A 16,889-nucleotide genomic window follows, 5' to 3' on the forward strand; every position below is an offset into this window, starting at 1 on the left:
GCCGTTTTACAACAATGTAAATGGTGGAGGACTTAGACTGCCCCAAAACGTTTGAGTTACGTGGTATTTACTGGTGTTTGCGGAGTTGGTGTGGTCTGGCAGCAACAGACTGCAGCCCATTGTGAGGGCTTCAGAAAATGTCATTAGCCACCACCCAGAAAACATACATCACCTCCATTTAGGATACTTTTTTAGACCTTTCAGTCATCTGAAATGAATCAGCCAGACTCTCCAGTCAGCAGGTTCACTATGTGTGTGTGTGTGTGTGGTAAGCCTGGTGTTTTAGATGGTAGAGTCTCCTGTGTCTCTCTCCAGGCTTATCCACTTAAATGATGAGGACGTTTATCTACCGATCTATCTACCAATATTCCACTGGCTAAAATGAAGCCGTTTTGTCTCACACTGAAGGAACTTATGTCAGATAATTAACAGAAACAAGATAGCTATCAACTTTTGGATGAAACATATGTCTCATATGTTTGGATATCCGTATGCAGCCTAAGTGGTCAAGCTTACACAGAGTTAGGAGGCCTTTGTGGTGGCTGATGCTGCTAGACATAGCATTCACTATGCCTAGCAGCATCAGCCACCACAAATGACCAGCTGCTGCATTCTTTTCTGTGCTGGACGAGCCTAAGAGACCTGCAGAGGTGATGTCCTGCACACTCTCCCATCACTTACAGCACTTTCCCCTGAGGTCACATCACACACAACCGCCCAGAAGGTCGCTCCCAGCTGACACTGTTGAGACCGTTGAGGACAACGCAGAGAGTGTCTTACCCGAGCAGAGAAACAGCACAGCTCCGGTCCAGTAGTGTCCCTTCCTCCGTCCTGTATGTATCTTTTCCCCCCAAGAACCAAAGGAGCAGGCGAGTCCGTCACGCCGCCGTCCCCTCCATGACTCAGTGTTTAGATGCTGAAGGGCTCTGAGGTGAACTTTGCTCTCGGTGTGACAGCAGTAGCCAAGGAGACGCGCGGCGCCTCGAGCGCTCAGAGAACACACAGAGCAGTGAGGGGGCGCGAGGTCGTGCCAGCAGGTGTGTGGAAAGGTATGTGTATGTTAGTGTGTGTGTGTGTGTGTGTGTGTGGACTCGCGAAGGAGGCGGGCCTTCGTGACAGGTGACAGACGGGGAGGGTAACAGGAGCTGCGGCGCGAGAGGTGGGCGGAGCTTCGTTTCACAACGGGACAACATTTGGGAAGGGCGGCAGGAGCCATTTGACCATATTATATAAGAGGAAAGCCTTTATCTCTGTGTGGAAATGTGTCAAGAGGTCTGCTTTTGTCTGCTTACTAAGTGTGTAATCATTTTAACACAGTAAAAAAAAAAAAAAAAAAAAAAAAAAAAAAAAGATAATAATAAATAAAAAAAGCCCAATAGAAAACAGCATCGACCTACATAGCTGGCCATGTGTTGTTTTGTCAATGCTAGCTAGTAAGCTGGTGTGTTTTTCAGGAAGCACATTTACTCAGAAAGCCAAATAACTTTAAGATAAGATTACGCATTATTATTATTAACTCTCATATTGGGCAGTTTGAGTTCTCTTAAGTTCTCTTGCTAACTTGAGAAACTCTACTGTGAAAAGGAAAACCCTGGTTGCCAGCAAAACCAGCATGTGTGGTGCTTTTAAAGCTACAGGGTATTTCACAAAGCAGAGGTTCAGCCTTGGTTACATAACTGAAGCCCAAAAGATTAAAATATGTCCAAAACAGGGTCCTTCAGCTCTCCCCATATCGGACAGGATCAAGTCCAGGATTCATTTATCTGGCTCAACTGAGAAATCCTGGGCTTTCATTGGTTCTTCCTTCTCCTCTAAAGCTGCCATTTTGCACGACAGCATCAGTATGTTGAGTTTTCATTGTGAGCTGGATGCTGTTATACTACACAACCAGCATGACCATGCTGGACGACCAGGTGCGAGACCAGAGGGTCTCTCATCTGCATTCTTTTGTGGAAGACACACTCATCAGTGAATTAAGTAACCTAGGTTTGCTTAATGCTGCTTAATGGTGTCACACCTGCATACATTTGACCCATAGTTCAGGTGTGCTTTTTCAGCATGTTGTTGATGGTTCCGTTTTGGGGGCGTAGGAAATGGAGACATGCTACTGAGTTTTAAAGGAGGCAGTTGAGATGGGTGGATTGTTTATAGCTCAGCTGGGCTGTTTTACAAGACCCCAACATTTGCACAAAGGACTTTGGCATTTGCATTCATTTGCATTTCTCAGCCAAACCAATCGGTTTAGTACATAATTAGAGTGCTGTACAATAAAAACTATTAAAAATCAATCAATAGTTGAAAACCTCAATCAAAAGTCAAACCTACTAATATGTGATTTTCTGTGAAACTGTTGTACAGACTGTAGAATGTTTGAAGCGGTGTTGAGCTGATTTATTAAGAATCATCAGATAAAGCATGAATGCCCCTTTAGATGTTACTAGGGAGAACCAATTGTTGACTGTGCTGTCTTTTTCAGCCAGGTGAGCAACCCTGCACAGACAGGGAGAGGCAGCTTCAAAGAGAAGAGTATAACTAGAGAAACAGGGTGGAACAACGCTACTTTGGAGAACACAGAGGCTGCAAAGACTGACCCCTAGGCTGAAGACATTCAGGCCTGCAACTTCATAAGACAAACAGAGAGTAAAAAATCCTAATAAGTACAAATCTTCACCCTGTTCTCTCAGTCTTTTTTGTTTCTCTCTCTCTCTCTCTCTCTCTCTCTCTCTCACACACACACACACACACACACACACACACACACACACACACAGTGTGCTCAGACGTTTTGCTAAATTACATGACAAGTTGACTCATTTAGAAAACTAATGGTTTAGGAGATCATTAACTTGACCAGCTATGAATAAGGAACAGCTGCAGAGGTCAGCCATGAGTCATTGCTCTTCACTATGTAAAGGTTGAGTTTACACAAAGTCCACCACAGTAACCATTACTGTGGAGAGGTGTATAGAACTATATGACTGTAACCTTATTGTAAATCTGTTTTCTAATACATGTTGAATTTTGAATGCAGTTGGTTATCAAATTAGTTATTGGACGTGCTAGTGATTTACGGAGCAGCAGGGCCTGGTTTCAGCAGACACATGCTGATCCAACACTCTTTATATAAGCATACACACGCCCTCTGCTGGAAAAGCTCAGAACCAGAAAACTAAACATAACAGAAATCTTATGGAATTGAAGCTCTAACTGTCCTACATTGTCAAGAATTAAAACAAATTGACCTCAAAACACATTACACATTTCACATTTGGGGCTTTTTTACTGTCCATGTAGCTTTGTTCAGAGATAACAGTGACAAGTCTCTTTTATGTCATTTTCTTGTAATTATTTAACCAGGGTAGTCACACTGAGATTAAAAATCTCTTTTACAGGGGCCCCAGGTTGTCCAGAAGAGTAAGGTGCTGTTCACTGGTTCGAATCCTGGTCATGTTGCTAACCATCAGCAGCCGGGGCCCTGAGAGAGCCCCAAGAGAGCACACTTGGCCTTGATCTCTCCAGGGAGGGTTGACGGCACTTTCTCCAGTTCTCTGCTGGCCAATGCATCAGAGCCGGGGACACAGCACTTTCCTCTAAGAGCTTTGGTTGCCCAGCGATGCTGCATCGGAAAAAGAGGCAATGTCTCTCTTCTTTGAGATCAGACCAGACCTGCCTGATGTTTTGGAGATTCTCTGACCCAGTTATCTAGCGTTCACAATTTGGCCCTTGCTAAGTTGCTCGAATTTTACTTGCTGCCTAATTCACAATTATAATTACAGCTCATCTTGTTTTTACACTGGGTTTTTCCATCTTCATAGACAAATGCTTTAAAAATAAAAGAGAATACACAACTAGACTGATCATAATAATTCCAAACATCCCAAAAACAAAGCAATGAAACAGTAGTTTGAACCAGCCCACTACTGAATACAAATACTAGTTCATTGCATAGCAACTGATCACTTGAGACACTTTCTCCTGCTTCAAGCTGATTCTGGTTGGTAAGTCAGAGGATGTGCAGCAGAGCAGTCGTGCATTATGGAGCCTGTAGTCCATAAGTCAAAAGGAGTCTGTAGCCAAGGATGTATATTAACACCATTGGGTCATGAGTAAGCCCTGAAAGACACAAGAAAGAACAAGACACAAAGTGAACAGAAGTAACACATTCCCCATCCTTGTTTAAGTAACTAAAATGAAGTTATTACCCTGACAATTAACAGTTTCTCTGGGTTTCTTTTGTGCAGAGGCCTAAATCACTGATTTTTCAAAAAACAGTTTAATGTTTCCCTTCATATAACACTCCTGATTCAGGCAATGAAATAGTTATTAATTATCTGATTATTTGGTTCCAAAACCTAAATAAATATTCTTCTTCACATTTGACTGCTACAGTCTGTACCTTGTAAACCTGGTAAACTAGATTCTGACTAGGTCAAAGACAGGCTACAAGTAGCTTCATGACCCACATAGAAACAATAATGCCTGTAAGGTGAGGGCATGGCTCTGAAAAGTCTCAGCAGAAACCCACTTTGCCTCCGTGTGTCTCAGATAACACTGACTGGTAGAGCAGCAAATACTCGCCTGGCATCTTCATTTAAATTCACATCAATATTTAAGCATCAACAGCTCTAAGAGCTCTTTAGACTTGAGTGTCCTAAATTGTCTTAAGATAAGATAAGGGCAACAGATCACTATGGCCCAGATGCTTTTGGATAAAATAAAATAAAATGAATAAGTATCAGTGACATACTGCTTAACCACTTGAGCTGTTTTGAAAAGATTATCACAATACAAAATAATTTGCGGCATTAATGTTAACACGTTAAACACACACGATTAATCTGCAAACTTTAACACCTTAATCTGTTCTTTAATGCAAATTAATCTTACCTTAAGTAAAACTTAATACTTTTGGTTTGGCCCCAACTTCCTCCTGTAGGTCCCTCTCTTTACAGAGCACGGTGACGCATTAGTGGTTTTATTTAGCGATGTAACCACAGTGTTGCTACTGTTCAGCTTAGAGGGTAGATTACAGTTTATTTAAGCTGAAATATGGATTCAATCTCATAACTATCTCACACACACCCACTCAGCAGCTCCTCTCTTAGCTCACATAATTCAGCCCAATGACTGATCCATCTGAAATTTCTCTATGAAAGCTTATTTGTCCGAGCTTCTTCGTGTTCGTAGCTAAAGTTCTCAAAACTACACTGAAATAAGGAAAAAAAATGGATGCCACTAGCAAGTTAGGTATACATTAGGTATACAACACTTTTTTTTGTTTTGCCGCCCAAACATTCAAGAATGTGCTAGATAGCATTTTTACTGATTAATCATAATTAATAAATTTAATTAGTGTGATTAAACTTTTTAATCGATTGACACCACTAAACATAATATATTGGTGACTGAATGCCATAGCGCACTGTGTTATATGTACCTTGATTCCCTGACTGCAGTCCTAACATTAACTAAAAATCAATTAAGCTAATATTCTAACATTTAATGCAAATGACACTGAGATGACAACAATCTTTGCAAGCGAGCAAATTATAGCAAACAATAAATCATGATGTGAATCCAGTCTGTGAGCCCCGCAGTGTTTAAAACTGAACTCTTTAAATATAAACTGTTCAGTTCTGAATTCAGCTCCCATTCACATTTGTGTTTCTGATCTTTTCATGTCTGCATTTTATTCAATTAAATTTCCCCCCAACTGTATGTCTCCAGTATGAGTTATAGTGTGGAGATTTCATCACACTGTTTTAGGCCTTATAAACACATAAATATCCCAACTAAGAACCAGAAACTTTTGTCCATGGGTTCCCCACATATAGATCCCACCAGGGACAGTGATGGAGCCAGGATGGGTTAAACATGGACCTAACTGTACACTATACACTGTACATGGAGCCTAGTTGGGACCCATGTAAGATCAGTGTGGGCTGTAACAATGGGGCCTATTTGAAAAGCCGAACTGGGACCCAGTAATGACCCATGTACAAACCCACTCAGAGCCCATGCCCACCTGGAACCCACTTAGCCCACGTTCCACCTAAGTGAGCCCCACATGAGCATGTTGGCTGGGACAGGAGTTGTTGCTGTAACACAGTCTGGTTACGGGGAGAGGGGGCTATGCCGTCATGCCCTGCACAAAAGCATCTTTAATGAGTCTAGGAACAAAGCAATGGACACACCAAAGCCGTGCTCCCACATAAGGCTGCAGATAAAGTGACAAGACCCATGAATGAAAGGCAAGTAAATAATTTAAGCCCAAAGACTGATGTACAGAAAATGATCTGATTTCATTCATGCCCAAATACAATGGGACAAAAACAGTGACCGGTGAAGAGAAGGACACAATTTGACTGAGGAGGCTAAAGAGACTGAAATCAGGTATTCATTAATGAGATACTTATATCTGACCTTTTAATGGTTGTGGGACGAAAGCAGAGTGCACTGACTAAGGACCCTTTAAACATGTAAAACATGTGTTCTCTTACTCAGGTTACGCTATAACAATGTATTAATTCAGCAGGTCTGCACTATTAATAGTGATAATAAGTTTGTTGAAGCCACTGTTAACAGTACAAGTTTGATCTGAGCCGGTCCACCTACAACACACTGTACTGCCACACCTTATTGCTTGTCTCGATAAATGGAGTCATACTGAATTCCAAAGTAAGGCCTGGATTTAGGTCCAGTATTATTGTGTAACTTTTTTATTATTGAATTTGAGGAAAAGTCAGTCAAAGGACAATACTGCAACTCATTTGATCCAGTAGTTGAAATTAACAGACACTTTCACACATTCCAATGCAGTAGCAACACAATACACTAGCTTGGAAACGGAGTGGAAACCAAGGACAGCTAGAAACATTGGAAAAATCGAGATTCTCAATTCTGATCTTCATGATCTGAGCCAGTTCGACAAGGGCCTAATTGTGATGGCTGGACAACTGGGTCACAACATCTTTAAAACATTAGGCAGGTCTTGTGAGATGTTCCTAGTATGCAGTGATCATTGCCTACGATAAGTGGTTGAAGAAAGGGCACCTGGTTAACCAGCAACATGATCATGGGCACCTCAGGGTCATTGATGCTAAAGGTCCCAACATACAGGACTTATAGGATCTGCTGCTAATGTAATGGTGACAGATACCACAGGACACCTTCAGAGGTCTTGTGGAGTGCATGCCGAATGGTCAGATCTGTTGTGGCAGCCCAAAAGGTAGTTACTAATGTTGATGATTGGCTGATCGGTGTATATGCCAGATAACTATGCCATATTATCCTGGTCCAAATGCAGCCTAGTTAAGGCACTCATGTTACGGTCAATTATGGCGATATATACAATTATATGTATATATGGCAATGTATTATGTGTATATATAAAAACTTTTTTGAGGCTATTTTACATCGAAACACTCTAAAATGACTTTGTTTTCAGCTCAGTGATAAAAAAAAAAATTATACAGAAACTTCCCTGAATTTGTTTAGATTATTGCATTTACTCTAACAACATCTGGTATACATACCTAAGACTTGACCATGCTGCATGAAATGATATCACCAAGCCACTGACCTGTTGAAGCGTGCAAGGGCTCCAAAGCTGACTACTCCAGCAAGGCCATAGAGACAGAGCAGGATGCTGTTAATGATCACATCAGCTCTCAGCACATAAGACTGCCACACCAGGAAATATACTGCCAGCAGCACTGTGGCTCCTGTGCTGATGAGGTTGGCACTTATATACTTCTCACTCTCCTGCAGGTTTCCTCTCACTCCTACCAGAGCCAGAGAGATTTGCGTAGAGAGCAGTGAATTAGTAATATACTGGTGGTGCACTACAGACGCACTACATCCATGGATAAATGAATCTGCATTACACAGGTTAGGCAGCCCTAACTTACCCCAGTATAGTCTGATGACATCCAGGGCAGCCATAAGTAGGAGCAAACACACATCCAGAGCCAAATCACCATCAGGGTAACTCAGCACCTGGCCTGCAGCCCACAACACATATTACTATAGTATTTGCATACCACAGAAATGCATGCTATGTCATAACAATGACTTAATTGTGTACTCTGTAACATACTCACTTTTGTAGATGATCAGGCAAAGGCTGGAAATGAAGTAGAATACGCTATAGAATGAGGAGAGGTATAGCAGGAATTGGAGGACAACAGAAGAAAGCTACAGTAGAGGGTTAAGGCTTAAATAAATTTAATCTCACATGCATTTGTATTTTATATTATTAAAAAAATCAAGTTTCAATCTGTAATCCTCTCCCCCACACACACTTTAGTTTAGAGGTGGGAGATATAAAAAAATATACATATCATGATACTTCAGGACATTATCACAACAAACAACTTATATCACAATTCTTATAACAATGACTGCCTGATAAACTAGAAAAGGGAAAAAAAAATAATATTACATTTTAAAAATGATCAAATACTGAGCACAAAGATTTTTGTTCAGTGTTTTGCATACAGCACTGGCCCAACATCCAATTATGTAAATTTTTTATTAAAGGCTGCAGCTAAGAGTTCTTTACATACTGATGATATGCACCATTTGCTCAGAAAATAATAGTTCAACCTAATGAAGTTCATAATGATAAAATATTGCCGTATTGCCCAACTCTATGCCCAGTCTTAACCATATAGTCAGTAACAATACCCTGTGTTTACTTGTCTCACTGACCTCATTACCTATAGCTATATAAGTCCACTGACAAAAGGCACAGCATAATTAATTACATAGCTTTACCCTAACATTAATATTACATGTACTATATTTAAAGCTCCCAGGACATGGTTACAGTCTTGCTCACAAAGTGTACTTAGCTAGAAAACAGACATTAGAAAAAGGATACAGCACTGGAAGTTCTGCCTGAAGATAGATAAAAATATATATTATACAAAATACATTAAAGAAAGGCAAAACATGTCAATAAAATAGCGTGTAGGCTATGGCTTGCATAGGCTTGTCAGCAACAGATTGAGGCGATATAACGGAGCCATGAGCGACTTTCACACACATCATTTTTTTTTTAATCAAAACATAATGAATAATAATTTAATTATACTTTTAAGTTTCAATATATCGTAGTTGTCGCGCAAAAACACGTATCTCCATTTTTTGTGTTTTTTAATTTTTTTTTTTTTTTAATACGGGCAGGTGTTATATTTCCATCGTGTTAAACGTTCATGATGAAAGGATCAACAGAAATGCTCCAAAATGACTTTGCATGAAATATTGCTTGATGTTTAAAACGAAAGATGAAATAAAAGCTGATAGACTCAAATCGCCGCTGATCCCGCTGTTGTATTACAGCTGGTCGGATACAAGCTTTAAAACGTTATCGTTAATGTCAGGACAGTGACATTGATAAAGTCTAGCGTTAGAGCAAATATCACCCGATCCGTCCAGAAAAGAGAGATTTTAAAAAGCAGAGCGTCTCTATAGCAACGCCTCGGCGTACCTGCTCTCCCGATCGCCATGTTGGTTCTGTGCTCCTTCTCCTCCCGGCCTTCAGTCCCTCTTTCTAACAGTCTGTACCGCCACCTAGTGGAGAGGAGCCTTATCACGGCACGGGGAAACGGGGTGTTAACGGAGGCCTATTAAACAATCTATCTTTTGTGTAAACGTAAAGGTTAAGCGTTTATTTATTTTGGACCTGACCTTCTCAGAGTTCGTGTAAACATGAAAACAACACAACAACCAGCCCCCCCCACCTCTCTCTCTCTCTCTCTCTCTCTGTCTCTCTCACACACACATACACACACACACAGTCTTAATTAGTTGGAATGCAGTGCAAGATAAATGTGTCAGAATGCTGTGAGGAGGCACACCTGTTTGTGTGTGTGTGTGTGTGTGTGGTAACAGAGAGAGAGAGAGAGAGAGAGAGAGAGAGAGAGAGAGAGGAATTTGTGCAGTGAAGCCCCCCAGCCCCTCTCCGCCAGTCTCTTACATTGGGGAGACTCATGTTTATTGTCAACAAACTGGGACTGTTCTGTCTGTGTGTGTGTGTGTGTGTGTGTGTGTGTGTGGGTGGGTCAGGGTGCACCATGAGAGCACTGCACAGAAGTGTGTAAGCTAATGACCTACTAACACATCCTTTTACCAATCATGTGTGCTTTACATTCAGTAAGATACAGATGTTTCTTATTAGTTCATATATTTTATAGTTTAGGGTTTATAGACTGACTCTGCGTACTCACTTAAAGTGGGGTGAACCAGCATATTGTTGCTGTCCAATGGAAAAAAAGAAAACATGTATCTCCAAAATGGGGACTTTACAGGAGAAGGCCAAAAAGTTCTTAACTCTGAATAGAAGTCAGTGTAAAATTAGAGCTTATTCCACGTCATTTAGAGCATTTCCAGAATTATTTCACACAGTGTAAGGAGAAGCTACAGGGTTCAAACCATGGAGGAAACTAAAAACAGACAGAAATGGAGACACGGTGGACAGTTTTTCAGTGGACAGCAGCGATATGTAGGTACAACAATTTACATCTTGTCGCTGTCACCTTGAAAACCTTGTATCCCTAAAATGACAAACCTTCTTAACTATCAATGGAAGTCAATTTCAAACATTTTAATTGGTAAGTAATGGAGCATTTCTATTGGTCACTTCCTCATAACATGTTGAACACTAAGCAGATTCGCATTACGTTAAAAAGTGAGAAACAGCTAAAACTGAGGTCTGTGTAGAACAACTTCGACATGTAGAACTAAATAAACAAGAATTGCGGTATCATCATGCTCATGCACATGCCTGTAGTAAAGCACAGAAACGTGCACTATTATTATCAGAAGTAATAACATCAAGTATTTTCTGATTCATATTCAGTGGATACACGCAGTTTTATTGTATAGTATTTTTAACTGGAATTTCATTACATGTTTCGTAGTCTAGAGGATATTAAACCATCCCACAACACACCAAATGATCTCGTCCCACCCCCACCCCCACCAGCACCACAAACAAATGCAGCAGTGACTGTAGCTTTTAGAAACCACACACTCAGAAGGGTTTTCTTTTAGACATTTACAGTACACACGCACAATAACACACACAACGTTAGTATTGTGAGTATTGTGTAAGTATCGGATCACACAGAAGCACGGGCGGATATATGTACATTGGATGTGCCCCCCATAAACACACACAGGGAGAGATGAAGTGCATTAACATGGCCAGATGTTTCATTGTCCTCCAAGGCCTCAATTTCTCTTTTTCTTGCCTGCGTCCTTCCAAACAATCTACACTGTGTCAAGGAAAGAACAGGCGCGTTGTTCAGGTCAAACAGAGGAGAGGGAAAGAGAGAGGGAGGGAATGAGAGAGAGAGAGAAAGAGAGAGAGAGAGAGAGAGAGAGAAGGAGAGAGAGAGATGCTCCAGCTGTGAGGATAAAGACAACAAAACAGCATCTCATAAGTTGGGGGGGGAGAGAGATGGCACACAGCACTATTGTGTGTAAAGAGGTCGCAGATAAAGAGAGGAGAAACAGATCATTCAGCTCATACAGTATTCACTGCAGGCATTTCACACCTCATCCATTCACAATCCCTCACCAAACTCCGGTCCGTCACACTCGCAACCAACAAGCATACAAAAATACACAAAACCCACCACAGCGTCCAGCTTACAGCTCATAAGACTTCACTTTCTTATGACTGAAATCTCACCCCTCCCCCTCCCCAACCCCAACACACACACACACACACACTCAGAGGCTGACTGCTAAAAACACGTGCATTTCATGTATTTCTTTAACTTATTAGGTTTGTGTATTTCAAAATGTAACTGATGTAAATAATAAGTGCAAATCTTGAAAATATTTTATCAGTATAAAGTATAAATGTGCCAAATGTAAATAAAACATACTACTAAACGGTATTGCTGAGAGTAGCTGGCAGTGTTAAGAAGAAGCAGGGTGATATTTAATGTGGATGTTAGACTGAAATGATTTACTAGCCTCTGGCCCGGCCGAGAAAATCCTCTGCACTTCACTGAAACATTCAGATTATAGGTCCTCAAAGTTGTAAAACTGCAGTAAATCAGATGTTCGCAGGAATAGGGTTTAGTCCGACTCTACTTAGTCACAGTAAACCCTTGATAAAGGTGGACTCTGAGGTAGACTATGCAGCTATGGTCTCACTGACTGCGTCCAAAACCACAGGCCGGACTACACTATAGACTGCCCTGTAGTACGAGCCGCTGTTCAGCGTGTCAGTGTGTGGTTTTGGACGCAGCCATTGGTTCACACTCACCGCCTAAGGCGCCTGAGGCGTTTTTATAAAATAATAAAAAAAAAAAATTAAATTATTTTCTCAATATAAGCTAGAATTTATAAAAACAAAACAAAAAAAAAATATTAAAAGAAATATTTTTCTTTTTTTTAACCAAAGGTACCAACAGTGTGTTTTTGGAGTCTCGCGCATCCTCGTCTCTTCCCCCTCAGCTCAGCGCTCACACACTGGAGGGAGGGAGGGCGGGAGGGAGCTGTAGGTAAGGGAAAGTCCGTCCAGACAGGATTCCCAAACGAAAGAAACACTCTCCTGAAGTAATTCCGCCACAGATGTAGTTCACTGTGGGGTGCTGTGTGAAGTGGCCTGTCTCTGAAGACTTGTATCGCTGTGTCGAGGCTCCTCTCGGTCTCTGCTGGAACAGCTGGATCATGCTAGCTAACACCTGACCGCGCGAGACTCCAGGTAACCTGCTGATTTTAGCACCACACGGAGACGTGGACTACCTTCCTTTTCAAGAAACCAGACTTTTATAAATAACTCGCTAATTAAAAAAGTGAGTCGAAGTGAGTTAGCTGTAAGAGTGGTGCCGAGGGGGTGTCCGTGTGTCCGTGTGTGTGTGTGTGTGAGTGTGTGTGTGTGAGAGAGAGAGAGCAAGTCCCTGAGGAGCAGGCTGGGCGATAGAGTAGTGTTCAAGCGGCATACTGGATGAATGTGTGAGAGGCTGTCGACCCCCGCCACTTCCACCGGCCGGAGGGATCCGTACATGGAGTTTTTAACCTGGACCCGCTAGGATGGACGTGGTTGATGAAACGGAAGCCCTACAGAGATTTTTTGAAGGTAAGAGATTTGAAAAAGCAGGACATTTGAATCACAAAACTGAAGTGTGTAAAGGTAGGACACGTAACCTAGTCTTTAATAGGGCTGGAAGGAGCCGTTAATGTTTGCTGCACCTGATTCCGGCCAGCTAGGGATACCTGATTAACATAAATACCAAAAATATATAAAATAATAAAAAAAAACGAAATTAAAAACGCAACAAAGGTACTTAAAAAAACTCTTTACACTTTTGTTGCTTTGTATGTTTCGACTTTCTGTACTGAAAGCTGTACCTTTAGGCCACAAATGTGCTGCCTCGTGTGGGTCTGAGATTTGACTGCGGACGGCCATAAATGCCGTTGATCAGTGCTTATGTATTGTGCTCATGTTAGACCTTCAGCTCCCCCAGCATTGAGACTTTCCATCAGGGCCCTTGACTTTCAGCCTCCACTGCCATAAAAGTGATGAAGGGGGTTTGCTTTCAGGAGGATGGAGAGGGGTATTTGGGAAAGGGTGGGGGGAGGTTATTGTAGGGTGGCTGTTGTTGAGTATGCCATGTGGGGATTTTTGGGGCCCTGAGTCTGGACAGATTCACAAATGGCCAGTGGAGATGCCTTCCAAGGAAGGGTTAAGATGAATGTGGCCCTGGAAGGATAAGGCTAAAAGTAAAAGGTTAGTGCGGAGATGGGCAGCAGAAGTGGAGAGATGTAGGCATAGTTGGATAGAGCAGAGGGAGAGAGAGAGGGGGGTTATGGTATAGGAATGCACACACAAAAAAAGCGAGAAGAAAAAGGAAAGATAAATGGTGTGTTTGTTGAATCTGAGGCCAGGGGCTTAAGCAGACTCAGAGAGAGCTGGAGGTGATTTGTTAGTTGATGTACTCTGACAGAAGAGAGTGCAAAGACATACAAAAAAACAGGTCCTAAAGTTATGGAGGACAGGTCTTTGGTTCGTGTTTGTAACTACTACCACTTACCATGTGAGTATACACTACTTAGTCTCCATGCTGTTGTTTGACATTTTACACTTTAACTGAGGCTTCAGATATACTGATGATGCTGCCGTTATGAAGGCACCAAAAAACTCTTCTTTCTTCAATCTCCTTGTTTTATTTGCTTGAGGATCTGTAAATGCAGACCACCCCAGTGTTGTTCCCCATTAATGTAGAACACCAGGTACTTTTGCACAATAACAGACTTCTGGTTAGACTTCTGGGGTCATTCCAAGTGATAATGCGTCATGGTTCGAGTACAGGTGTGATGTGCTTGTTTATTAGACGGTGATCCGCTGTAAACATTGTTGACTGGCTCTGGAGTTCATGGCTGTCAAGTGCTGCTCTTGACTTTAACAGGAATTTCATGTGTTTACATTCCTCCATGGGGAGGGAGAGAGATGCTCAGCCTCAGGGCTTCACTGCAGCCTCTCAGCATGGCAGGCTCTGGGCATGTGTACAGCTTAATACTAGTGATTTGTGTATGTTTTAAGATTTACCATAAAATCAATGTGGTTCATCCAGGTGCTTAATGTGAAAGAGTTTTCTTAAGGATGGTCCACACCAAGTTAACTTGAGCATTTCACACTTGTTAAGTTTCACACAAGTTTCTAAACTAAGCTAAGAGTGACTCAACAATGTGTGTTTTAGCTTTCCAACTGATTTGTCCTTGCTTCTGCCTTTAATATCTGTACGTCTGAGTTTGTACTACTCTGTAATTAAGCATAATAGTGGGATTGACCTTACCATTGGACCAGCACTTGTCCTGCCCTATATGTATAGCTGTTTTACTTATAGTGCAGTGTGTCCAGTGAGGTGATCATAGTAACTCTGATGTTTTGCTCCAATGTGAGCATGCCTGAAGCATTTGTGTGCCAAAATGTTAATGCTGTAATATGGTATGGCCAATGGAGAAAGTCACCATGTAATCTGTATCCTAGCTCTACAGTGATAAATAACTGCACCAATGTGTTTTTATGCTGCACAACACTCCAGAACTTGTCCTTAAAAACCATGTAATATTTGAGTCTGTTTATTGTTCTTAACAGGAAAGCATTATTCAGACACGGCTGAACTAGCCATTTTTAAAGCCTCCATTTCCATATTCATGTGTGTGTGTGTGTGTGTGTGTATGTGTGTGTATCTTTGGGTGAGTGTGCTAGTGTTATTGGAAAGAACTCAGGACAGCCATTGTGGTGTTCTGGCAGACAAAGGACAAAAGAAGGGGTGAAAAGCTGTTTGTTGATAAAACTGATGTGACCCCCTAGCTGAAAGAGTCTCGATCTCATTTCACTCTATGTGAGTGACCAACTTCTAACTCTTTTATTACTTACTCTTGCACAAATTGATAGATTTAAAGTACTCCAAGAACCAAATAACATCCTGTTAATTCGTTTTGAGCTCAAATAAGAAAAAGAAATGGTTACTTTTGTTTCTGGGATTACTGTATGTTGCTGAGCTAATAATGTTGTCTTATCTAACAGGGCTGTAACAATGCACTGAAACATTGTTATACCTCTATGCGAAATCTTGACAGTGTGCATTATGGAGAAGTGACAATGCATTGAGAAGAATAATTCAATCAATAGTTTATAAGCAGTTTCGACCAGGATGGGCCCCCCTGAGTCTTGATTCCTTCCCAGGTTTTTTCCTCCAACTCTCAGGGAGATTTTCTTTGCCACTGCCACCTCTGACATGCTTACAGGGGTTTGTTTATCACTTGTCCTCTTACTGATTCCTGTAAAGCTGAAGCACTGTCTTTACGTTAATTTTTGCCTCCCATCTCCAGTCCCATTAGTAGATACAACAACATGGATACAGTCATCATTTATCTTCATTAAAATTCCTACTGAAATTGAATTGCAAACCAATTATCATGAATCAAATATATTCACCATAGATTAATGGTCCTAAAACTGCCTACAAATGTCCACCTTAGGGTTTGGCGATATAGTAAAAATATTATATCATAATATCTAAAGACTAATCTAAAGATTTTATGACACACAATATGTATGTGTTTTCTTGGATCACAGGCAGGATACACTGAAAGTGTCAGATTAACAAATCTCAATCCAAACTTTTAATACAATGATTTTATTACAATATTGCTGCACAACATCCAATTGCAATATTTGTGACGATATTAAAAGTGCAACTGGTCAGAGTTCTTTAAGCACTGTATATTATACAGTATATACAATATACATTGTATATTATAGACATTACATCCATGATATACACAGAAAGGCGTATTGTTGATCACAATACAAGACATACAAGACATTGGATTTTGAAGCATTGCTGTGAGAATTTGATTGCATTCACCGGCAAGTGCAAAAGGACAGGATTTTTAATGATCATTATACCTCTCATCCCGAATCCCCAAATCCACCATCATTTTAGAGAACACAATTCCACTGCTCCACAACTCAATGCAGGTTTTTTTTTTTTTTACCCTTCTAGCCCAAACCTGGCATTCGGCACGGTGTCAATATGTTCATGTTTATCTGCTCCAGAAACTCCTATGTTATTGATAGTACTTACCTACAGGCACTAGCCAAGCTGTGTGTGTGCATCTGTGTCAGCAATGAGTGCAACTTAAAGTAGCTGGATGCATTTATTAAAAGGGGTGTCCATAAACATTTGGATGTATAGTCAAGTCAAGTCAAGTCAGATTTATTTGTATAGCGCTTTTTACAACTGTTGTTGTCACAAAGCAGCTTTACATAAATAGTGATTAATAAAAGACAGAGACAAAGAAGAAATAACGTAAGACATGATGAATCAAAGACCCCCAGTGAGCAAGCCCACGGC

At 41.0% G+C, this 16,889-nt stretch overlaps 3 protein-coding genes across 9 annotated transcripts in view; 1 reads left to right on the forward strand and 2 right to left on the reverse strand.

Annotated features, from left to right (window-relative positions):
• eps8l2 (EPS8 signaling adaptor L2) overlaps positions 1–1,058 on the reverse strand; it is a 38,751-nt gene extending 37,693 nt beyond the window's left edge. The window contains exon 1 of the mRNA XM_072672339.1: positions 781–1,058. The gene's annotated coding sequence lies outside the window, so the exon portion shown is untranslated. The remainder of the gene's footprint in view (positions 1–780) is intronic.
• Positions 1,059–2,426: 1,368 nt separating this feature from the next.
• On the reverse strand, positions 2,427–9,529 carry LOC140549998 (transmembrane protein 80-like). Its single transcript, XM_072673791.1, has 6 exons — positions 9,494–9,529; positions 8,885–8,901; positions 8,103–8,196; positions 7,911–8,003; positions 7,583–7,784; positions 2,427–4,113 (listed from the first exon to the last, which is right to left on the reverse strand). Exons 1-6 carry the CDS (start codon positions 9,510–9,512, stop codon positions 4,101–4,103), a joined length of 438 nt encoding a protein of 145 aa, XP_072529892.1. The 5' UTR covers positions 9,513–9,529; the 3' UTR covers positions 2,427–4,100.
• A 2,994-nt stretch (positions 9,530–12,523) lies between these two features.
• Positions 12,524–16,889, forward strand: part of myrf (myelin regulatory factor) — a 33,514-nt gene continuing 29,148 nt past the window's right edge. For all 7 annotated transcript variants that reach the window (XM_072672342.1, XM_072672346.1, XM_072672348.1 and 4 more), the window contains exon 1: positions 12,524–13,102. In XM_072672342.1, the coding sequence (XP_072528443.1) occupies positions 13,057–13,102 (46 nt within the window). In that variant the 5' untranslated portion in view covers positions 12,524–13,056. The remainder of the gene's footprint in view (positions 13,103–16,889) is intronic.

This window comes from Salminus brasiliensis, chromosome 2 (genome assembly GCF_030463535.1).
Source record: "Salminus brasiliensis chromosome 2, fSalBra1.hap2, whole genome shotgun sequence".
Taxonomy (NCBI): domain Eukaryota; kingdom Metazoa; phylum Chordata; class Actinopteri; order Characiformes; family Bryconidae; genus Salminus; species Salminus brasiliensis.

What these genes read in the sequence shown, in the direction of transcription:
- LOC140549998 (XM_072673791.1), bottom strand. An exon ending in TTGCCTGATCATCTACAAAA is followed by an intron (nt 8,004 to 8,102) that starts GTGAGTATGTTA and finishes TGTGGGCTGCAG; the next exon opens with GCCAGGTGCTGAGTTACCCT. An exon ending in TGTCATCAGACTATACTGGG is followed by an intron (nt 7,785 to 7,910) that starts GTAAGTTAGGGC and finishes TGGCTCTGGTAG; the next exon opens with GAGTGAGAGGAAACCTGCAG.